At 39.7% G+C, this 26,405-nt stretch overlaps 1 protein-coding gene across 2 annotated transcripts in view; it reads left to right on the top strand.

Annotated features, from left to right (window-relative positions):
- CYFIP2 (cytoplasmic FMR1 interacting protein 2) overlaps positions 1 to 26,405 on the top strand; it is a 2,832,302-nt gene that overhangs the window by 2,174,286 nt on the left and 631,611 nt on the right. Inside the window, exon 24 of one of the 2 annotated variants that reach the window (XM_044069334.1) lies at positions 15,875 to 16,018. The exons of the other annotated variant lie outside the window; for it this stretch is intronic. Coding sequence (XP_043925269.1) covers positions 15,875 to 16,018 — 144 coding nt within the window. The remainder of the gene's footprint in view (positions 1 to 15,874; positions 16,019 to 26,405) is intronic. 2 annotated transcript variants of the gene reach the window in all.

Raw genomic sequence — 26,405 nt, 5'->3', positions numbered from 1 at the left:
GTGGTGGTGGAGGCAGTCACCAAGAAACAGCTCAGTGATGTGCACTTCACTACCTGTCCCCCTAACAGGGAGCCCAGGAAGTTGGACAGGTTTGGTAAGCAGGTTTATATGTCATCAACCTTTGCACTCAGGGAGCTGAACTGTCTGGCAGATGTTACACATTTTCAGAGGGATTTGACCAAGGAATCCAAATTCCTCCCTAGGTCCTTATTTTCAGAAGATAAGAAAGCTGTTTACATGCAGTTGGCCTCTCTGCATTCCTGTTAAACTTGTCTTTGCACCTTATCTCAAATGTTACCAGTGGCATGTCGAGAGCAGGACCTGGATGCTTGTCTGCGACTACATGTAACACTTCAAGGCATCCCTTATGGGGATACTAGAGGTTAACATGGCTAGGCTTGTAAAGGCTCTAGGGCCACTAGCCTAGTAACCTCCTCTGAACCTATGAATCTATGAAGGGTCCACTTTGTTTAGGCCTAACGTTAAAGAGACACTGTCTAAAAGTCAGCAAGAGGGCAAGACCTTATTAGCCATTGGAATACAGTTTTCTACCCACCCACAACAGACCTTCTATAGAAACCAGAATAATGAGATGTAACTGTGATTCTGCAAGTCTCAAGGTTTTGCCCCAGACACCTCTTGTGATAGACACGCCCTAGAGGCAATGGGGGGACCAATCATTGTGGGCATAACCCCCCAAATAGAGGTAGACCACAGAATCAAGGCTTTTGGGATCCCTTCTCTAACAGGTCTTTTCAGTGCTTCTGAATGGTTACCAGACTGCCACACTCTGGAGGCAGTTGGAGGGGTGTTTGTGTCTGAGCTTCATGACTTAGACGGCTATACCCAAGATGAATGGGTGGAGAAAGTCATTACCAGAGGCTATATGCTTCCTTTTCTTTATCGGCCACCTTTTTCAAGAAAAGTTATCAATGTGGCAACACCCAGTAGAAGGCAGCAGCTCAAGAAAGATAAAAGCTGCTAGGCAAATGAGTCATCCTGGAGGTCTCACTAGACCAACATGGATCTGGAGTCTACGCAAGGTTCTTTTTGGTGTCAAAGAAAAACAGGGACCTCAGTCACTTGAACCAGTATATAAAGCAGACAAAGTTGCAGATGGTCACGGTACAGTCTATCCTACTGTTGTTGAGGAAGGGCAATTGGATGTACTCAGTAGACCTCCAGGACTCATACTGTCGTATAAAAATGGACAAACACTCCAGGAGATTTCTCCTCTTTTGTCTGGGAACCAGTAACATCCACATCAGAGCCCTGCCCTTTGGTCTCACAACAGCCCAACGAATGTTCACCAGGTGCATGGCAGTGGTTGTAGCTCATCTCAGACTGCAGGAGTTCTGAGTGTTCCTATATCTGGATGACAAGCTCATAACTGCCCCCACCAGGAATTTCCTTATTGAAGCCAATGACTCCTTTCTTAACCTTTGCTCTTAGTAATAACGGTCACTCTGGCCAAGTTAAAACTTCAACAGTTCAGATAATAGAGTTCATTGGAGCCCATCTGGGTACAGATAGCTAGATTACCAAAATCCAGAATTCTCACTCCTCAGCAACAGGCTATGGCTGTACTCTCCCATTAAAAAACAGCAGCAAGGTTTTTTCTACATTTTTCTCAGCTCATCGGGAGACATTATTACTTTAGTCCCTTTGGCCAGATTTTATATGAGAGTGTTACAGTGGACCCATGTGGTTCAGTGGTCAGTGAGATGCCAGCCTGTCATACATATTTGAAGAAGTCATATTCAGTGGTGGCTAGACTCACCAATAGAATCTCAAGGTTGACCATTTGTTCTCCCATGCCCCAGGCCACAGTGACCGGAGATGCATCTTAGCTGGAGTGGGGGTAGGGGCATTTCTTGAGAAAGATGGTTCAGAGCATGCAGCTTCCCATAGAGGCCAGTCTTCACATCAGTGTGCTGGATATATGGGTAGTCCTCTTAGCATTGCAAGCCTTTCAGGATTTCCTCCTCCTCATCAGAGTGCATTCATAAGCCAAGCACAATTTCGAACGAAGTGCTGTTCGAAATAGTATCGGACATACTGTCATTTAATTTTATTGTCACTTGTGCTGTTGTGCTATGTGTTGTGATTTTGTCTGCAGCAGAGGTGAAGCTGAAGATTTTGCAAGTGCACTGTTTTTCTGTAACAGTGGAGTGGGCTTACTGTGTCCATGTAATTTTCCCTTTCTTCCCTATTGTGCTTCCATGGAGTTAGTATATTTAAGAAAAGGAGGGTGTAGAAAGTGTAGAGGGCATGCCCCTGCAATATATATATATATATATATATATATATATATATATATATATATATATATATATATGTATGTGTGTGTGTGTGTGTGTGTGTGTGTATATATATATATATATATATATATATATATATATATATATATGTGTGTGTATGGTTTACACTGAACACCTTGAAACTGCATCAGTCGACCAGTATGTGGTCGAATGGCAGTTTTCAAGTCGGCAGAATGTTGAACCAAAATGTATTGACAACACTACAGCAAAAAGGGTAGTGTAGTTCGAGTATTTAGGTTCGACATTGTGCACGGAGATTGCGGTTCACTGAGGAACAGGGAATTAGCCCATGTCCTCACTGTAGTGTGATCTCGGAGTTGGTATATTTAATGTGCAGGGGGTCCAAGGGGCCCCCTGCAAAATAGTAGATTTAACATAGCATTGATTGTAGAGTGTAATGGTATGTTAATTAGCATCGCAGGAGGTGAGTGACATCACCTCCTGTTATGTCAAATACATCGAACTACTGAAGTTAATGTATTTTTTTTGCCTTGGTTGCTGTTTCAAAATTCCGAATTCAGCATTTCGGGTCAACGTTCTGAAGTGGATTCAGAATTTCAATAGTAAATATATATATATATATATATATATATATATATATATATATATATATATACATATACATATATTCTTCTCTTCTTCTCTCTCAGCTCCAGATCATCCATTCTGTCCTATACCAGCCTTCCTACTTTCCAGCACTATCCCCTCTCATCTCCCATTATTCTCCCTCCAGACCTCTCTGAAGCTCTAAAGTCTAAATTTGGATGCAACATGTATAGCTATCACCCCACTTTTGCTTGGAATAGGCTCCCACTAGAAATCAGGACCCTTACACATCCTAAACAGTTTAAGACAGTTACCAATGAGCACTTTAAAAGTCACTGGTCCTGCCACTGCACTCTTCCTCCTTAACATCCCCTACTTCTCATACCTTAATCTACTTTCTGCCCTTAACTCACTCTTCTCACTAGCTCTCTCTAATCTTCCTTGACTACTCTTTCTACTGTCTTCAAAAATCTATTAAGCAAATTGCCACAGAGAAACATTCTATTGTAATTGTCTTGCCTTCGTGCAACTACATCATGATAAAACTAGGTTTTTGTAACCACTTACCTCAAAAACTATACTCATCTTAATGACATATTTATTTTATACATCTTAAAAATAGGTGCTTTGTTGGTGATACTTTTATGTTCTGGGATGGAGGGTTACCTCTATTGTTTGACTTCATTAGATACTTGGAGTCTACAACAGATTTTTTAAGGTTCGCGGTATCTTATTCCCATTAGAGTATTGATTTCCTCGATGTCTCTGTATACAGAGACAAGTCAGGAAATATAAATACTAAGCTATTTCAAAAAAATCTATGAACCTATGAACATGTTGGAGAAACAGTCTTTTGGATTATAACAGCATGCATCCTAGGCATGGATTTCCGAATATTATTAAAGGACAACTGGCTAGAGTTAATAATATATGTAATGTGCATGCTGATAGAAAGAATTTGATCATTTTCATCAGTTATTTATGGAGAGGGGATGTAAGGAAACTTTAACGAGACATTAAAGATAGCACCTTCAAAAAGGCAATGAGAATAGTACCATAGGTATAGTGCATGCAACAAATGCAGTTACAAAGAAGAATAGGTTGCACTTTATTACTAAATATGCCAGTCATAGCAATAAAGTATGTGATATAATTAGGAGAAACTGGTATTTTATGATGATAGAGAAACAGAGAAAATTATAGGTGCAGCTCCTGGTTTTGCATATAAAAACAAAAACAATTTGAAACAGTTGCTTTGTAATGGTCGGCAGAGGAAAGTTGTTGCATCAAATAAACTAGGAACATATTCTTGTAATAACTGTAGGATGTGTTGGTATATATTCACAATTCATTAGTTTAAACATCCATTTTTACCCTTTATTTTCCAGCCTAGACTGTATGCCCCTTGTAATACAACTAATTTAGTCTATATGGCAGAGTGTAAAGCATGCAAATGCTTTTATATAGTCAAAACACAGAAACGTCTTAGAGAATGGATGTATCAACATATGTATGATGTTAGAAATAAGAATAAATTAAATGCTCTAGCCAAACACATTATGGAATTTCCTACATATGAATTTGGTTTTAGAGTTTTACAAATTGTTGTTAATGATAAGAGGATAGGTAATTTTAATAATCAAGTGGAACATGCAGAATTAAAGTGGATCTTAAAACTACAAGCTCACATATACCCAGAATTAAATAATTATGTGTGTATTAAATCAGAGCTGGAAACACCCCCTCTTTAAATAAGTATAAGATTGAATGTGAGTAATTGTTTTTTAATTTATGTATTAACTGATTTTTAATTATGTAGTTGATGAAGTTTTGACTATAAAATGTGCATGTGCTTTTGCATTTTTATTGAAGACTTGAAAAAGGGGTCTATATCAGCATTTCGAAAATGTAATAGTTCGAATCACTAAATATCGAAATGAAATGATCGAACTATTACATTTTCAAATGCTGACATTAAAAAAAAAAACAAAAAAAAAACAAAAACTAAAGGCCTCCACTGAAAAAGGGCTCCTCAGCTCAGTCGCATAATCCCGGTCAACAAATGTAAAATGAATATATATATATATATATAGATATATATATATATATATATATATATATATCGCAAGGCAGTGTATTTGTATCAGCTCATGATGAAGTGGCAGTCTTATATGCAAATGTATATCTATAGCTGTATCTTTGTGTGTATGTGTGTATATATATATATATATATATATATATATATATATATATATATATATATATTATATATACATATATGGGTCTACTCTGATTCACTGAAAAATCATTGCACTGCATTTCAAAACACTAGCATCAAATCGTTGAAAGTTCAAATCACTGAAAACTCATTTCACTGAATCACATTTCACTGAATGTAAGTACTGTTGGGCAAATAAAACATATATGCCCTTTTCTCCACTGTAGTGCAATCTTGGTGTTAGTATATGTAGTTAGAGGGAGTGAAATGAGATTCATAAATATAAAAGCTAAGTAGGGGGGCTACACACACCCTAACTATATATAATAAATCCAGGATAGCACTTGTGTCTTTCGGCTTTTCCCGGTTAGGGGTCTCCACAGCGGCGCTCCGGTCCACTAATGATTGGCAGTAGATTTCTACTTGCCGAGTTGCCAGCCGTGACGCACAACCTTCAATTAAGGTATGCCCATTCACGCATGTCTACCCACAGAAGACGCTGTAGCTGAGAATCGAACAGGACATCGTCTTACTGTGAGGCAACAACGGTACCGCATCACCACCACAGGATCGCACTACAGTGGAGAAAATGGCATATACATTTTATTTGCCCAACAGTACTTACTTTCAGTGAAATGTGATTCAGTGAAATGAATTTTCAGTGATTTGATTAGATCAGTGCATTGCCGTTCAGTATTTTTGTACTTCAGTATTTCTAAATAAGCAAGAAAAATGTAAAAGCAGTCTCAAGTAAGCACTAAACCACAACCCTGCCAAAAGAAATATTCCCAACTAACTCAAAAACATACCCACAGACTTATCCATTATGCTGATTTTAGTGTCTGCATGAACCAGACACCCTTGGGAGCATGAGTTGAGCTTGGCTAGGCTTGTAAGGGCCCGGGGACCATTAGACTAGTTCATAGGTTCATACTAGGCTGTCTGCCCTAGGGCATTTATTAACCTAGCCAGAGTGTGTTTGGCTTTCGCCACCCATTTTAAATTAATTTTGCTATGCCCTTTTTCGAGGTTAGTATACTGTGCCTCTGTCTAACAGTGATACAGAAGTGATACCCGGGGTAAACCTTTGATCTCCCATCCACTCATCAAGATTCCTCTTGAAGAGTGTCAATGAGGGACTCTGCCTAACCTGGACTGGGATTTTATTCCAGAGTGAAGGGAGCCTCTGGGTTATGAATCTGTCCCTCCAGCATGTCCTATTTATTTCAGTGCTGAGGTTCAATTCTCTCGAGCGCGTAGCTCGATGGGATTTGGATTTTCTGAGGTGCAGCATGTCCATTAATTCCGGGTTGGACATGGCTTTATACGTCAGGCACAGATCGCCTCTGAGCAGGTGGTATGCCACTGAGTAGAGCTAGAGTTTCTTTAACCGGGCAGCATATGGCATCTTTTTGAGCCCTTTGATCCTCTTGGTGAGGTACTTTTGGGGTCTTTCCAGTTGCTGCAGGTGTCTGGTAAGGTACATCCCAAAATGGGCATTGTACTCAATTATGGGCCCGATGAGGGATGAGTAAAGAGGCACGATGACCTCCCCTGATCTAGATGTGAATCCCTTCATGATTAGGTGGGCTATATAAAATGTTTTTCTAACCACTTTGGCCACATGGTTGTCAAATGAGAGATTGCTATCCACTTGGGTCTCCAGGTCCCTAATTACTTCTTCTGTACTTAATGGATTACCACCTATGTGGTAATTTGTGGGCACTTTGTTTTTGCCAGAGGGGATGACTATACACTTTTTGGCGTTTAGCTTGAGGCCATGGCTCTGGCACCAGTTGTCTGTTTCTATGAGGCCCTTTTGGAGGATGCTTGTGTCGGCTGGAGAGTCGATTATGGTGCCCAGTTTGCAGTCATCTGGGAACTTGGTCAGCCACAGTCCTTCCGTGTTGGCCTGTACCTCCGAGAAGTATATACCGAACAAGAGAGGTCCGAGGACTGAGCCTTGTGGGACGCCACTTGTAACTGGTTTGTAGTCTGACATGGCTCCAGCAATTCTAACCATGTGGGTTCTGTCCTTGAGCCAGTTTGCAACCCATCTAGTGACATAGGGGTTTATATTTAAGCTGGTGAGCTTATCTATAATGCCCGAGTAGAGTATTGTATCGAAGGCTTTTGCGAGGTCCAGGTAGGCTGTGTGGACCACCTTCCCCTCGTCAATGGCCTTGGTGACTGTTTCAAAGAAATCTACCAGGTTTAAGAGGCAGGATCTGCCCTTAACAAAGCCAAACTGGGTAGGATCCAGTGTCTGTAGGTCCCCAATATCTTTATTTATGAGGTCCATGATGATCCTTTCCATAGCTTTGCAGACCAAGCTAGTCAGGCTTATGGGGCGATAGTTTCCAAGATCCGTTGAAGCACCACCTTTGTGGAGAGGGACCACTGTTGCTGTACGCCACTCTTTAGGTACATATCCTGTAGTAAGGCTGAGATTGAACAGTAGTTTTATGTTTGGGTTTAGCTGTTCTTGGAGTTCATGTAGGATGCAGCCCGGGACACCATCTGGTCCCATTGATGCTGTGTTTTTTGCTTTGGAGAGGACGGCTCTTACCTGAGCATCTGAGATGTCAGGGGGCCTCCTATGTTAGTATCCTATGTTAGTATCCTATAGTAACCTCCTATGTTCCTATGATCCTCTGCTAAAAATGCCAATATTGAAAAACACAGATAAAATTGCATACAGTGAAATGGGACCTCAGTGGCAATACCTCAATCCCATTTCATTTGACTTAGAACAACTTTCAACTATATATTTCTGTATGAACTCAAAACTGCCCTCTGTGAACATGATGTGACATGCAAATGTTTTAAGGACAATGATTAAGAATCATAATTTACTAACAGGATAAGAAGGGATGAAATAAAAATGGTGATCTGTGACCAATCTACTAGATAGCCCCAGGAATAGATGGTATTCCTGTGGAAGTGTGGAAACTGATAAAAGATATGGAAGGTTTAACATTATTTTAAGAGCAGGAGAAGCACCAACATCTTGGAAGAATGTGGTGGTGGCTGTAATACCTAAAGATGTCAAAGATACATCAGATCCAGCTTCATACAGGCCCATTTCAATCCTAAACCATGATTATAAAGTGTTTATGTCTATAATGGCTAAAGGAATGGCAAAATTGATGCCAAAATTGATTGATATGGATCAGTGTGTTTTTCTTTGTGGAAGGGAGACAAACATTTGGCAGTGTTAACAGAACACTGATGATCCAGAGGGAAGCAGAATGTTAGAAAATACCATTGCTGTTGGTGGGTCTTGATGCAGAGAAAGCATTTGACAGACTAATCTGGGAGTTTATGAGCAGGGTAATGGAGGCATTTGCATTTCCTGATAAAATTATAAGGTTAAAACTTCCACAGGAATACCATCTATTCCTGGGGCTATCTAGTAGATTGGTCACAGATCACCATTTTTATTTCATCCCTTCTTATCCTGTTAGTAAATTATGATTCTTAATCATTGTCCTTAAAACATTTGCATGTCACATCATGTTCACAGAGGGCAGTTTTGAGTTCATACAGAAATATATAGTTGAAAGTTGTTCTAAGTCAAATGAAATGGGATTGAGGTATTGCCACTGAGGTCCCATTTCACTGTATGCAATTTTATCTGTGTTTTTCAAACTGCTATAAAATTGTAAAAACAAGCTCCCAAAGCATAGGCATTGAACCTGGTGTTTGTTTAGATGAGATTACTCACCTGCAAGTTAATTATTCAGGAGTTACATCTTGAAACCTGGGCTCTAGTGGCTTAGTGTAAACCCCGCTCCGCGAGCACTCGCACGAGTGCTCGTGCTCGCTCCGCTCCCCGCCCTGCCCCCTATTCCCACCCGCCCCAGTACTCGTACTTTTATAACCTCAAACCACTCCCCCTACTGTCCACTAACTTCCTGTACCTCACTACCGCCCTCTAAGATCAAACGGAATATGACACCACCCAGGAAGCTTATCATACTAACTCTTTTTCCCCTCCTACTTGTCCCTTACCTAGCTACCCCATATGAAACCTGGTCTTACATAGGCTTCCACCACCCAGGCTACCAAACCAACCCCTCACCCATAATTAACAACAGAGGCCATGACTCAACTTCCTACTCACCCACCTTGTTAGAACTCGAACGCTATGTAATTATCAAACCTACCAATATTAGGCCAAATGATAAACATTACTACAAACTTCTACTCAAAGCCCTCAAATTCATTACCACTCTGAATCACAGACTAGCCACAGATGGTGATATCCACCCCAACCCTGGCCCTTCCCTCCACTCAATTGTAATTCCACCCTATCCTCCCTCCACTTCTCAATCTAAACTCTAGACCCTTTAACTCTCTTCTGACCTGTCATCTAAACATCAGAAGTGTAAACAATAAGATTCACAACCTACATGCCCTTTTAGCTACTTGTTCCCCAGACCTACTATGTCTCACAGAAACCTGGCTTAAACCAAGTACGAAGACACACAGATAATCCCACCAGGGTATGATATACTAAGAGCAGACCGAATAACTCAGAAGGTGGCGGTGTAGCCATACTCTACAAAAATACATTACAAATCTCCCTTGCCTCTCCACAACCCCTCCTAACAAACAATGCCGAAATTCTACTTGTAAAACTTCAACCAAACAAACATAAAAGCATAAATATAGCATGTATTGACATCCCCCCAGGCAACAATAATAACAAAACCTTAGAGGACTTTCTCCACTGGTTAACTCAAACTCACCCCCAGGAATCCATAGTGTTAGGTGACTTCAACATCGATTGGAATTCCTTCTCATCTAGTTCCCCATCTAGCAGCATAAATCTACATGGCTTTTCTCAGCTCATATCCACTCCTACCAGACTAGGTAAACCCCAAAACAAAGACAGCATCCTGGACTGGATCCTTACTAATAAAGATCCTGACCAGTACTCAGCAGGTACTCACCCAGAGGACATGAGTGATCACTTACTCACCTATGTTATCAAATTCAAGAAAATCACCCCCTTCTTACAACCATAAAAAAAAATCAGGAATAATAATAAATTCAACGCCTCCATTTTTCAAACTGAACTTAAAGCCCACAACTGGACAATACTCAAGTCTCTTCCTCTTGAAGAGGCAGTTATCTACTTCAACACCACCTTCCTCAAGATTCTAGATTCCCATGCTCCAATATGGTCCATTAGAACTAAAACCAAAACCGCACCATGGCTCTCTAAGGAAACAAAATCCAAAATCCTATCTAGAAACAAGATGTGGGTCACATGGCGTACCTCTAAAGACCCACACACCCACCAAACCTTCCGGCAACTTAGAAATGAAACTAAAAGAATGATCTTAAATGATAAAAAAAACTTCTTCCTCCCCCTCCAACTCAAACACCTTAATAATCCACAAAAATTCTGGGCAGGCTTAAACAAGCTCCTGCACCCAGGGCAGGCAACCACCCCCACTCCAACAACTTGCAAACAACAGTGCCCTGTAAACATTGCTAACACATTCAATAGTTTCTTCACAGAAACTATACAATCCCTGGCCACACAATTCAAACAAACAACCAGCCCACTCCACTACCCATGCCAGCAGAATACTACAACTACATCAGATCATCTATTTACCTTCGATCCAGTACCCATATCCTTTATAACATCTCTTCTTAAAAAACTAAAACCCACTAAGCTAGCAGCTGACCTTCTCCCAGCTGAGTTTCTGCCAAAAGCAGCTGAGGCCATTTCCTATCCCGTCTCCATAATCATAAACCGTACCTTGTCAGAAGCCTTCATCCCCTCCATATGGAAAATGTCCCACATTATTCCTCTCCATAAAGGTGGTAGCTCACTAGAGCTAACCAACTATAGACCTATAGCTATACTCTCACCCCTGGCCAAAATTATGGAAAAGTGTGTCCACAAACAACTGATGGAACACCTCACCAAAAATAAAATTCTAGCTAACTCCCAACATGGCTTCAGGCCAAATCACAGTACCACATCAGCCCTACTATCCTTTTCTAATACCATCAATAACTTCAGAAACAATAATAAACTATCATCTGCTCTTTTCTTAGACCTCTCCAAGGCCTTTGATATGGTGAACCACATTCAACTCCTCCATACATTAAAAAAACTATCACTCAGCAATTCCACACTGAAATGGTTCCAATCCTACCTGTCCAATAGGCAACAGGCTGTTCTATGGCAGGACAAATTATCTACATGCCTACCTGTTACACTTGGAGTTCCCCAAGGATCTATTCTTGGCCCTCTTCTCTTCACCATCTTTGTTAATGACCTACCCACAATCACCCCCCATGCCACATGCATTCAATATGCAGATGATTCGACTATCATCAGCACTGCCTCCAACCTGGCAGACCTCACTGCTTCAACCCAAGACACCTTCAACCTAATAGAAAAATGGTTCTCAAGTCGACAACTAGTTCTCAACCCCAACAAAACAAAACTACTTACTTTCTCACCCACTAACAAGACTCTTCCCCCCACCTTCTCTATTACATCCTCCAATGGAATCACTATATCACCAGAAGCTCACACAAAGCTATTAGGTGTTACCATTGATAACTCCCTTAAATTTGACACCCATTTCAATCTTACCATCAAAACCGTCAATAAGCTTGGCTCTCTCTATAAAGTAAAACACTTTCTCACTCCTCACGCTAAAATTACAATTGCCAGCACACACCTACTATCAACTCTTTTCTATGCCTCCCCCCTCTTTACAAACCTAAACAAGACAACCCTTAAACTTGCTTCTTGTTACAATCACATAGCTAGATTTGCCACAAATTCCACCTTTAGAACGCACCACTGCACTAACTTGAAGCAACTAGGGTGGTTAGAGTTTTCCAGCCAACTCCATTTCAACCAACTCAAAACGGCTCACCAGATACTGTATCACCCAGAGAAAACACCAGCTCTGAAAAACATCATTAACCCCTATATTAACCTGCAATCTTTACGCTCCTCCAATAAGATCTTAGCTCAAACTACCAAAGCCAATAATTCTGCTGGGGATTCTCTATTCTCAAACTTTGTAGGTAAAATGTGGAACTCCCTACCGACCATGCTCACCTCAGAACCCTCACTCCTACAATTCAAAAAAAAGCTTAAACCCCATCTCAATACTCTCTGGCAATGTCCCTGTTCCAAACCTGATTAACCACTATCATTTACCCTTCTCTTACCTCACTATCCTTAACCGCTTTTTAACAAGGCGCTTCGCCTTTGTAACTGACATATGTTTTTTTTTTATATGCTGCTGTTGTTTTTTTTTTTCCCAAGATGTGATGTATCTTTATATTGTATTTAGAACTCAACTATCTTCCTTTTTTTGCATTAACAATGTTCATATGTCTGTTATGTACTTGGAGCTTTTCTCCCCGGGCCTCCGCTGAAAATGGACATGTATCCAGTCGGACTCTCCCGGTTAACAAATGTAAAATAAAATAAAAATAAATAAATAATTAGAAGGATATATGAGGGATCAGAGGCAAAAATTAAAGTTGTTGGGTTCCTCTCTGATAATTTCAGTTTGAGCAGAGGATCTGGGCAGGTGTGTCCTCTTTCCTCTTTGTTATTTGCAGTATATTTAGAACCATTGGCAAAGAAAATAAGAGACTTAGAAATTTAAGGATATAATTGGTATGGTAGTCAAGAAAAGCTGGGTGTATTTGCAGATGATATTATTTTATACAAACCAGAAAAGGGCATTTCAGTGTTGTGGGGCATTTTGAGGCAATTTCATATCTTTTGGGGAAACAAAATTAATGAAGCTAAATCAAAGGCAATAGCTGTAAATTATGTATCCATACACAAATTGGTTCAGCAATATCCATATTTATGGAGACATCATAAAATGAAGTACTTGGGAGTCTGGATTAAAAAGGATTCTGGTGTGGCAGCTAAGGATATGCAGGAAAAGATTAACAAAAGATAATACAAAAACTGAGAAACTGGAAGCTGTGGTATATGGATATGGATTGGAAGACACAAGCAGTTAACATGTTTCTAGTCCTTTCAGTTTTATACACAGGTCAGGCATATTTTTATCTGTCAGAGAAGTTGTGGATAGCAATTAATAAAGAGCTGAAGGATTTTATCTGCAATGGTAAGATGACAAGAGTCAAGTGGGATAAGCTGATTCTTCCAATAGAACAAGTCATTTTGGGATTACCCAATTTTAAGGGGTATTTCAGAGCTACCCAGTTAAGGCTCCTATACATAGCATAAACAGAATCCTATAATTCAAAGTTAAATGGGATGATGATGATGAAACAGGGGGGAAGCTCAAGAAACAAGGTGAGACTGGGATTTTGGATGCAGATCCTTGAGGAGAATAACAATAATCATACAGAATGTTATATTCATAAAGTTGCGGAAAGCATTATAAGAACCGAGCCAACACGGGAATGCAGAAAGGAGATTCTGCCGATAGGGATGACTGCAGTTAAGGATACAGACATAGGCAAAGGGGGGCTAGAAGTTATTGGAGAAAACTGGCAAAAGAACCAAGGTACTGGAAGCATATAATTAGAGAGGTATAGGTAATAGAATAGGAAAAGATCAAGAATTTATTTGGACTGCAGGCTAGAGATTGCCTTCCGTATCAAAGATTGATAACAGAGTACAAGCAAAAAGAAAAAAATAGGGGGATCCTAAGCAAAGGTCCCGCACTAGTAGAGTTTTTAGTAGAATCTAGAACAGAAGCTGCTGTTAAAAAAGGAATAATTAGTAGAGTATTTAAAGTATCGCATGATAACTATAAGACTCAATCAGAGGAGTTTAGAAATGATTGAGAAGAGAGATTTGATAAGCAAATCACAAAGAAACAATGGGGGGATATATGTATGTCTCCCAAATATGCAGCAAAGTCTAGAATATTTAGGATCTTTGCTTGGATGTGCATACATAGGTATTGTTATACCCCAAGTAGACTGCAAAGAAATTTTCCTCAGGTAGACAACAAGTGTTGGAGGTGTGGTGGGGAAGAAAGAGGTAACTGGGAATATATTTTCTGGGAGTGTAGTGAGGTGGCAGACTTTAAAATGTCTCTGCAGACTACTCTGTCAAAGACACTAGGTGAGCAGATTGGTGTAACTAAGGAAATTATTTTTTTATCTATAATACAGAATTGAAGTTACCTGGACATAGTAAGGCCTAGCTGAGTCTAATTATGGTGGATACCAAAAAGCAATTACTACAAAATGGAAATCAAAATCTAAACCAACTGTACCAGAAGTAGTGGGTATAGTAGAAGAGATAAACAACTGGAATTGGGATCTTTAGAAAAAGGTAGGAGCAAATTACATTGAAAAAAATGGAAATTGTGGGAAAAATATATGCAGAGGAGGAGTGAGGTTTAAAAGAAGGCAGGATTTGAATGAGCTATGTAATGTTTGACTGACAATGACTGCACAGATTATGTGATATATAATGTTTGTAACTAAAATTATGCCAATGTGGTTTGTGATGTATGATGTTGCAACTAAAATTATGTAAATGTGTGATTGCCTATGTCATATATAATAATTTCATAAAGGTGTTTCTTGTTAAAAAATAATTAACCACATGATCAGTTATCCCTCTATCTCTAGCCATCTAGGCCTTCTTGGTAGGGTTATATGAATACTGAACATACTGTTTGTCAAATTTACAAACAATTTATAGTAAATTAATAAATAAATGTGTGTGCCTGTGTGTATTTGTTTACATCTGTATAATCCTGTGACCAGTAGCTGTCTGTGAGTCCCAATCATTACCTTTTTACTTTTTGTGACAGTAATGAAATTATATAAAATCTGAAAGACAGAGGCAAATGCTGTCTGAATGTGGCTGTTGTACACTTATACTGCATGTAATGATACCGTTAATAATTTTCAGTGACTATTTCTTTAGTCTTTCTTCTGTGTAGTGGTAAAGGTTGCCAACTATGCTTTTACTGAAGTTTCACTAAATATCACTGAGGTGTTCAACCATTTATTTTTGGGAAGAAACTACCCGCTTTTTCTATAATGTTAGTCATAAAGTTTTCACTGACTTTATAACTAAGAAATAGAGAGGTGCACTTAAATGTATAATTTATGTATTAACACGGTCACTCGGGTAAAATAAATGTTACACTTTGATGTGCTGTAATTCCTCCTCCCTGTTATGTGTTTATTTGTTTACTATTTGATAACCAAGTAGGTGAGATAGTCCGAAGACCCTTTTCAGCCATGACTTGGGCACATAGGCAAAAAGATAGACAGGTTGGCTGTACCCTCTGCAGAAAAGTCCTGTATTCCCTTTCCAGTGAATGGATGACCACCGTGACTGTCCTCTCTCAAAATTGGCTGAGTGCCGCACATCTTTCATTTAAAGAGGATCATCATTGTCGTTCATTCTTTTAAGTGTTGTCACTGAATTTGATAAAAAGGAAAATAAAAACTGAAATAATTGAGCTGTTTTCACTGATCACATCTCATTTTTCCTAACTTGTGCTGTCACCTCGTAATCTCATAACAAACATTGTTTAAATGTTTTCTTCTCAAAGGGCCAGTAGTCTTTCAGCTTTAAAATTAAGGTTAGTTACTCAGTGGAAATTCTGTTCTTCAAACCAAATGCTTATATTAAGTAATTACCTTTCTTTACTTTGATAAACCCTAAAAAGGAAGCTTTTTTTTCTTCTGTGCAACTAAGTGATGTGAAAAGAGAAATACAGATAATTAACATTTAAATGAAGAAGAAAATGAGATTTGTTTTTTCTCTTGTTTTCAGCCTTTAAATATTGCATATAGCCATATCTACAGTTCTTTTCGTAATTTTGTTGGGCCTCCACACTTCAAGACAATCTGTAGACTCCTGGGTTATCAAGGAATTGCTGTTGTAATGGAAGAATTACTGAAGATCGTAAAGAGTCTAGTAAGGAACTCATTCAAAACTAAAAAATGTCTGCAGACCTACTAGTATAATGTGATTAATACAGTATTTTTTTTAATTCTTTTTTGATACATGTAATTTTAATTGACCTGATAAGTTGATCTTTGCATGTTTTGTTCAATGTAGGTATAAGAACACAATCAAACCCTGCCAGCAATTATTCTGCAAACAATTGTTACATGACTTTTGTAGCTTTAAGGACTATGCGCAAGCAAATTCCTTCCTTACATACTGTTAGTTTATCTTCCTTTAAATGCTGTGAGATGTATGTTAAATTAGTTAAAACACTAATTTTGCTCCCTGTAAACAGCTTGTGCTTACTTGCACTGGTGTCCTCTTATCTGCACTTGTCTGTGCAGCCTAGCCGCCAGCTGTGCTTAACTGCATGGCCAGGACCATGAATCTTCACCAGACAAACAGACTTCTTTCTCTGAATACTCTCACAGCACCTCATCGTTCCCTCACTAACTCTCAGCACATGTGTGGTCAGCATGGGTGACAGCTTATTATTCTCCCTACTGCCAGCATTATAGCACTTAGTTTCTTATGGCAGATAAGAACTGCCACATGCCCACTGAGAACAAATTCCGACTCAACCTACTGTGTTTATGAGAAGTGTAAATATTTAACTAAACTGGAGGCAGCCTTTTCAGAGTCAAGTTACAAATAGTGAGGAAAACATTGTGTTACTCCCTTCCCACACCTGTGCAGCATCCCCATTCTGTCAGCACCCATCCTGTCATAAGCTGATGTTGTTTAAAGATCTCTGCCAAGCCTTCTAGAATACTTAGGTGTAGAAATCAACCAAAGCCCCCAAATTTATCTCCTGCTCGCAACCCCTCATCAGCAGATCAAAACCAGCATACAGCACACTCAAACACAACTGAAGAAAGGGGTCACTTATCTGGCAAACAGCAACCCATAAGGTAGTTAGACCAAGACAGTACAGCTAGCAACATCCTGGTCATGGGCAACTCCATGGTCAGATGACCAGTTGAACATGTACCAGGCTTAACAAAGACAGAGTGACAGCTGCCTCTCAGGTTCCAGGACTCTCAAGGCCGTTCACCCTAGGGACACATACAGCCTGCTCATTGTGGACGTGGAAGTAAATGATTTGAGGAAAAAAACCCTGGATCATATGAAGAGGGACATAATGGAAATCTCTGAGTATGCACAAGAACTTTGTGTATCATTAGTCTTGAGCAGTGTCTTTTCATCACCAAGAATGATGCCAGAATACAGTCAAAAGGTAAGTGACCCTGACCATTGGCTTAGCTGTTGGTGTCATTCCATGGGGTTTTTTTTTATAGATATACATATATCAGCTTGGGAGGAGATTATTGACAACCATAACTTTTTTGTTAGGGATGTCCTTCACCCCCCCCCCCCCCATGTCTACTGTGTATCAGCCAGGACTTTCACATCCCCCATAGTGCCTTTTTAGATAAAGTCTGTGTCCTCAAATCACCTTCACAGCCAGACAAAATCAAGACCACATGAAGGTAGCTCTGTTCTGTACTTGCAGCCTTTTACAGGAAGTTGCACTCCTTACAGGTATTCCTAACTTTTGAAAATATATTTATTTGTATAGTTACTGAAACATGGTTTCAGAATAGTAACAGTGTCCCTGCAGTGCAGGGTTTCATTCTTACCACACTTTCAATCCCAACACGGAAAATGACTGAGCTGTTGGAGGAGGTGTATGTCTGTCTTCTTAAGAAGTCATTTCACCTCCAGACTCTTATGGCAGGACAGTCTTGAACTTCTCCATTTCCTTTGTCAGTAAGTAAAGCTCTGTACCATTTCATAGCAAACTGCAGTACTCCCTCCATGTCACCTGCAGCCCTCAATGCACATCTTAACAATTCAGCATCCTTCCCTATTGACCCCAACATTTATCTTAGGTTACTTGTCCTTTAACTGGCAAGGATACACCTCCAATATTCTATATGCACAAATATTCATGAACTTCCTTAATGCCAGCTGCATGCACCATCTGTTTTTAGTCCCAACCGGGATACTAAAATATTGGGTGTGGTTCTCTTATAACTCTCCGCTATGGTCAACACCTTAGTAGTAACAACATCACTGCTCAAATCTGATCACTGCTCAGTAACATTCACTGTTAGGATGAAAACAGATGTGCCATAAAACCCTTCTACGTTTAGAGACCACTTTAGGGCAAACTTACTCCAGCTAACTGAGGACCTCATCGCACACACTGCCATAGTTACAGATAATTTCTATGCCACTTTAAATCTAAAATTGAAGTATAGGTTCCCATAAGACACAAATACAATGCCAGTTTCAAGAATAAATCCTGATGGTGTAACCTCAGTATAAACATAAAATGAGAGGAAGAAAATCTTTGCCCATATGTGGAAACTTAATAACCAGTCATCTGCAGGAGAACTAAAAAAGATCAATAAAGAACTGAGAATCAAAATCAAATCCTCAAAGGCAAGTATGAACTGAAAACTGCCATCCATGTAAAGGACAATTACAAAGCCTTCTTCAAAGTCAGAAGTTTTAGAACTAATGCCCAGCAGTGTACTTGGCTGATACATAATAGCACATGCTCCTCACTTGAGGACATTGCCAATATATTGGCTAACAAATGTAGCTCAAACTTTACTGTTCAATTCCCACCCCTAATTTTCCGCAAAAAATTAGCATGCCCATGCCACCCCCTCTGATCACTTCTGAAAAAGTCTTGAGAGCTGTCTCCAAGGCCAAAAGTAGCTGCTCATGGGCCCTGATAATGTGCCAGTTGTCTCCTTGTAAGTACCAGACACGGACTCATAGACTCATTATTAAGTCTGTTTAGTTTCAGCCTCTTCACTGGATTTATACCAGAGGTATAATAAACTACTGTAATAGTCCATTTCTATAAGTGGAGAACTACTACTGACTGTGGGAACTCTAGACCTATCAGTCTTACCAGCATTATCTGTTTAGTAATGGAGCACACTGTTATAGAACTTATTGATAAGGATATAGGCAATCTACAAGCCCAGGACTCAAGCCATTTTGGGTTTGTTAAAGGCAAGTCCTGCCTCCTGAACTTGATATACTTCTTTGAACAGGACATTGATGTGTTAGATGCAGACATATCAGAACTCTGCTAACCTGGACCTGGCAAAAGCCTTTGATACCATTCCAAATTCTGGCATTATTGATAAGCTAATTGAACTTAATGTAAAGCCCTGTATTATTCACTGAATAGCTAAGCGGCTTATAAACAGAACCCAAACTATCGAAAAGAGTAGTTACCAGTGATGTTCCCCAAAGAGCAGAAAGGACCACTTCTCTTTGGTATTTATTTCTTTGATGTCAAGGGTTAAATCAAGGACTTATGGCTGACTATGTTTATGAATGACTGTAAACTTAAAGAGAACATAAACTCATTATCTTACACCCAGATTCTCCAGGAGAGCCTAGCACTCACTGGTAAGTGATGCCTTGACCATGGCTTTAAATTCAATGCCAAGAAATGAAATGCAGTGTTGTGTCATTCAACAAACAGGGGCACTCATTCACCAAACACAAAGGTGATACCCCTTTGAAGGATGACTCAATCATCAGGTGCCTGGGCACTTTCATTGATAATGAACTATCCTTTGGTTACCGTGTATCCACTGTTTTTCAGAAATCACTTTATCTGGGCAGACTGATCATCAGGGATTTATCTTCAAGGTTCAAGGAAATTGCCATCCGTCTTTTCCTCATCATGCCCATAACAGAATGTAGTGCCTCCTTTGACCCTTCTAAGACTGATAAATCTAAATGAACTAGTACATCCCTGTACTGAATAACCTGCATAATTCCTCCTGGAAGCATTGGAAACTTGACTGATCCTGGATTCCACCTAAAGGTTACAGTGAAAACAACCCTTCTAAGACTGATAAATCTAAATGAACTAGTACATCCCTGTACTGAATAACCTGCATAATTCCTCCTGGAAGCATTGGAAACTTGACTGATCCTGGATTCCACCTAAAGGTTACAGTGAAAACAACCCTTCTAAGACTGATAAATCTAAATGAACTAGTACATCCCTGTACTGAATAACCTGCATAATTCCTCCTGGAAGCATTGGAAACTTGACTGATCCTGGATTCCACCTAAAGGTTACAGTGAAAACAACCCTTCTAAGACTGATAAATCTAAATGAACTAGTACATCCCTGTACTGAATAACCTGCATAATTCCTCCTGGAAGCATTGGAAACTTGACTGATCCTGGATTCCACCTAAAGGTTACAGTGAAAACAACCCTTCTAAGACTGATAAAGTATGTTTATATCCAGCTACCTGTACCTTACACCACTATGCAGATTTAATAGTTCTGTCTCGCTAGGCCAGCTTCCCACCCAGAATAGCCAGCAGCCAACTTGCCACTAATTTTTCCCTTCTTGCTCTCTGTAGCTAATCCTTTATCCAGCCTTTTCTCTCTCTGTGATACTTCCTTAATCTAACTCCTCTCAATCTGTTCCTGTAAGTGAACACTTACCTGTAGCATAGTGACCATCCACTAGGTGGCGCTGTATCTTTTGCCTTCTGCATTCTCACTGCCCACCAACTTCATTACCTAACTGCCCCAACCTGCTTCTACGGTTTTTACTTTCACTGAACTATTCTATCGCCCTTCCACCCAAATCCCAGGGTACCTTTTCCACACTTGAACTCTTTACTTCCCTACTTTTCTCGCTCTAGCCTCATTCCATACTTCTACATACTTTGACATATGACGTATGTCCTTTGACATACTTGCTTATATTTCCTGCTTTACACATTGTCTTCCTTGACAGCTCTCACTCTTAGCTACTACCTAGCTGATATACCTACCATATTCTCTGCTTAGCCTCTGCTCTTTTCCTCCATCCTCTACACCTACTTTCACCCTAGTTGCTCCTCTCTTCTATCCAGCGTACTACCGGGACTTCCACTCCCCACCTACCACATTATCTCAGTGCTCTTCCCCCATACTTCTCCTATTACTATAATCTCTGTGCTCCTCCCTTTATTGTAATCACCCCTTGTTTACCTATCTCCCCTCTCGCGTATTCTGCCCTGTCCCACTGTTGCAGTTTACTCCACCCCCTACACTACAACATCCTGTCTGAAATATTAAATCTGCCCCACAGTTAGGGACGCCAACCTTCTTACCCTGTGTTCTTACCTGGCTGCTGTGCTCTCTGCGCCGGGCTCCTGTCCTCTTATACAAGTAAGCATTGTGTTGTTTTATGGGAACTATTAATAGGTGCTTATCCAGCTAAGGTATTCTGTTTTTGCCTAAGCATATATGCTAAAACCGAATGATCTGTATATGTTTAATGTAACCATATTAATTGCTGCTGAAACGCTCTACCACATTAGCGACTGCATATGTGGAGTGTGTATGCTACTAGCTTGAGGTTTACTTAGCCAGTATATGTTTTTCAAATCTTTTCATGCTGTAAATGTGTTTTCTGTAGAACGCAGCGTGTTTAATCGACTGCTCTTGTTGCCTCTACTTACGCTAACTTAGCGACTTAGCATGTGGAATACTATTATGGTTTGTTGAATTTTTAGTACTCTGATACATTTTATGCTCTGAAACTAGCTATCTGTAGTATGCATTGTATTTAATTCTCCACTCTTCCTGCCACCACTCACGCTAATATAGCGACTCAGCATGAGTGAAACCTAGTAAGGTTTGTCGACTTTAGAAACCTGATACGAGCACTGTTTTCCTTAGCATGTAGTCTCTCCTGGGTTAAATACCTGTTCCTGAGTAGCGCTTTAACACTAGTAGCTGCTGGGGTAAATTACCTGTTCCTGGCTAGCGCTTGCACACTAGACGGTACTAAACAGGCAAAGTTGTAGATTTATAAGCACTAGATGCTAACATACATACAACGCTAGGAAGCTTAGATCGCAAACATGTGGTAGACATTGTTAAACAAGTTATGCTTGTCCAAAGTGCTTGTACACGAGCAACGTATCAGACTTGATATTTTATAAACTCATCTGTATCGCATTTGATATATGCGATAGCCCTTACAATTCTAACAACTACAGTTAACAAGCCTATTGCATTGCATAAGGATACTTGTGCTAGCCTTTACATTTCTAATAACTGTATTTGTACGAGCCTATTGCTCACGTGTTCCTAACATAGCTCATATGTAGCTTGGGTTTACACGCTAAATTATATTGAATACGCGTTGCCCACGAGGAACACATACAGGGACACAAGAATCTCATATGCCTAGTACTACAAATTAAAGACTAGTACTACAAATCAAAGACTTTATATAGATGTATCTACTACTGTTTATTTTTTATCTCTGCATTTTTTATAACTGTTGAGTCTCAAATGTACCTGTTTTTGTAATGTGTCTACTAAGTGATTTTACAGTGTTGGTTTATTCTGATGTACTATTGCATATCTAACTAGTGCCTGATATACCTTCTCTGCTTATCCCTGTTTCAACTTATGGCTTACTACCTCCTCTCTCATCCTACTTTCTTTAGTCTAAATGAACTAGTACATCCCTGTACTGAATAACCTGCATAATTCCTCCTGGAAGCATTGGAAACTTGACTGATCCTGGATTCCACATAAAGGTTACAGTGAAAACAACCCTTCTAAGACTGATAAAGTACGTTTATATCCAGCTACCTGTACCTTACACCACTATGCAGATTTAATAGTTCTGTCTCGCTAGGCCAGCTTCCCACCCAGAATAGCCAGCAGCCAACTTGCCACTAATTTTTCCCTTCTTGCTCTCTGTAGCAAATCCTTTATCCAGCCTTTTCTCTCTCTGTGATACTTCCTTAATCTAACTCCTCTCAATCTGTTCCTGTAAGCGAACACTTACCTGTAGCATAGCGACCATCCACTAGGTGGCGCTGTATCTTTTGCCTTCTGCATTCTCACTGCCCACCAACTTCATTACCTAACTGCCCCAACCTGCTTCTACGGTTTTTACTTTCACTGAACTATTCTATCGCCCTTCCACCCAAATCCCAGGGTACCTTTTCCACACTTGAACTCTTTACTTCCCTACTTTTCTCGCTCTAGCCTCATTCCATACTTCTACATACTTACCCTTTGACATACTTGCTTATATTTCCTGCTTTACACATTGTCTTCCTTGACAGCTCTCATTCTTAGCTCTACCCGCTCCGTTCGCCCTGCGGGCTCACTCCGCTCCCTGCCCCCAATTCCCACCCGCCCTCAGGGGTCCTACCTTTATACTGCTAGTAGACACACCCCATACTATCCCTCCCAATCAAACGCTTTACATCACTAACCAACCCAAATCTCTCCTTTGAACACCACACCCACTAATTATCTACACCTCCTCCCCTATCCACTCTCTTCTACTACTGCCTGCAATACACCTCGAACTATATCCTGCTCTTTCCCATCCTCTATTCACACAATAATGGCTATACCAATCACTTCACCACACCTCAAACAGCTCTTCAGCTTATCACTTATATCTTCTCTTATAATTACTTACATCCTAACCTCATATGAATATCCATTGAACTCTTCTTATTCATCCCCCTCTAAGTACACCAGTACTTATATATCACCTCTCTCTCCTTCTCTCTTCAACCTTAACACACAACCCAACTATCTACATGCCAAATACCATAGAATAACTCACTTCAAGTTAAGTAAACTTAAACCCAGGAAAATATCGGATATCTTCTACTTACTCCATCAGTCAAAATACCTTAATTTCCTTGACCTTTTGTTAGATGGAGATATCCATCCTAATCCAGGCCCACAACTTAATAAAACAAAAACACCCATAGTACTAGATAAAACTACATCTCTCTCTCTTTCCAAACCCAACAACTCTTTCTCCATTGCCCATCTCAATATACGAAGTATTTGTAACAAAATTAGTCAAATCCATGCCCTCCTTGAAACACATCAATTTGATATGTTGTGCTTAACTGAAACATGGCTAAAGCCATCAATCAAAGACAATGAAATTAGCCCACCCAGATATAATATCATTAGACATGATCGCACTACCAAAAAAGGTGGAGGCGTAGCTATTCTCTACAAAACCCAACTCCAAATCAGTACTTTAAATCTGACTCTTAACCTTGATAATAATGCTGAAATAATTAGCTCCAAACTCCAAGTCAATAATACTAAGGCCATAAATATCATATGTGCATATCTCCCTCCTGGAAACAATATTAACACACTTGAACATATCCTCAATTCACTCTCTACCAACCTCCCTCAAGAAACAATAGTCTTAGAAGATTTTAACATCAATTGGTTCTCCTGTAACAGTACTAACCCCACCTCCCATATAAACCTATATGGATTTAAACAACTCATTAGTAGTCCTACAAGAACCAATAAAACCAACAATAAGGAAACCATTCTAGACTGGATTCTTACTAATACTCCACAACAAACCTATCAATTAGGCACCCTTCCAGATGACCTAAGTGACCACTCACTAACTTACATCATTAGGCACAAATCAAACCTAGCCTTACCCACCACCTATAAAACACTAAGATCTAAAAAACAATTTAATTCTGATCAGTTTCTTGCTGAACTAAGACAATGTAATTGGTCCCAACTAAAACTTCTTCCACTGAATGATGCTGTCGAAAACTTTAATTCTACATTCCTATCCATACTAGATAACCATGCCCCAAGCCGCACTATTAGAACCAAAGCTAAAACAGCACCCTGGCTATCCAACAATACTAAGCAGAAAATTATTCTCAGAAACAAAACATGGGATAAATGGCGCTCCACTAAGAATCTAACTGACCACCACAACTTCAGAGAGCTTAGAAATAGTACAAAAAAAGCCATCCTGGCAGACAAAAAGAACTATTACTTTCAACTACAACAAACCACAAAAAAAGAACCCCAAAAAATTCTGGGCTAGTATTAATAATCTTCTATCCCCAGGTCAGTCACGTACTCCAAATCCCCAGGACTCTAATCCAAACAATCCTAAACAAATAGCTAATGACTTCAACTCTTACTTCACCAATACTATCCAAACTCTAGCAAATCACTTACCTCCTGACATCTCTAAATTACCCTCTCCTACTCCACATACTTTTCTTCCCCTTTCCCTTCAACCTGTACCTACCTCATTTATCTTATCCCTACTCCAGAAACTTAGACCCACCACACCCTCTGCAGACAAACTTCCTGCAGAATTTCTGCAGATAGCAGCTAAAGCTATTGCCTACCCCATCTCAATCCTGATAAATAGATCTATAAAGGAGGGAATTTTCCCTTCCATTTGGAAAATATCTCACATCATCCCACTACACAAAGGGGGCAATTCTAATGACTTCTCTAATTTTCGTCCCATAGCATTGCTATCACCTATAGCCAAAATCATGGAAAAGTGCATCCATAAACAACTCCTTAACCACCTTCTCCATAACAACCTACTTGCTAACAGTCAACATGGTTTTAGACCTTCTCACAGTACCACTACTGCATTACTCTCCTTTACCAACACTATCAATCACAACCGTAACAACACTAACCTATCATCTTCCATCTTCATAGATCTTTCAAAAGCTTTCGACATGGTAAATCACAAACTCCTTCTGCATATACTACAATCTCTCTCAATTCATCCTTCTTCCTTATCCTGGTTTACATCTTACCTAGAAAATCGTCAGCAGGCAGTACTTTGGAAAAACTCACTATCGACTCTCCTTCCTATCTCTTTAGGAGTACCTCAAGGGTCTATACTTGGCCCACTCCTATTTTCTATATTTATTAATGACCTCCAGTCAGCTATTCCAAACACTACTTGCATACAATATGCAGACGATTCCACTATAATCTGCACTGCTTCCTCTCAGACTGAACTCCTGTCACTTACCCAAAAAGCTTTTTCCACTGTTGAACACTGGTTCTCTGACCGTTGCCTTCTCCTCAACCCCAAGAAAACAAAGTTGCTATTGTTCTCACCTACACACAAATCAAGCTCTCTTAACTTCTCTATTACTTCCTCTGATAACACTCTGATTTCTCCTGATGCTACTACAAAACTACTAGGAATAACTATTGACAACAATCTCAATTTTGATTCTCATATAAACAACACAATAAAAGTAATAAACAAAAAGATTGGTTCCCTCTATAGAATCAAATCATTCCTTACTCCTGAAGCTCAGACCCCCTTAGCTAGTTCTCACCTTATCTCTACCCTTCTATATGCTTCCACTATTTATACCAATCTCTCTAAATATAACCTCAAGAAACTTAGCACATCCTACCATAATATCGCTCGATTGGCCACAGGATCCCTCTTCAGAACCCATCATTGTCATAACCTAAAACAACTAGGCTGGCTTGA

Source organism: Protopterus annectens, chromosome 4.part0 (assembly GCF_019279795.1).
Source record: "Protopterus annectens isolate FY-2018-M chromosome 4.part0, PAN1.0, whole genome shotgun sequence".
Classification (NCBI taxonomy): Eukaryota; Metazoa; Chordata; order Ceratodontiformes; family Protopteridae; genus Protopterus; species Protopterus annectens.
Note: the sequence above shows the minus strand (reverse complement) of the source record. Positions and strands in the feature narration are given on the sequence as shown.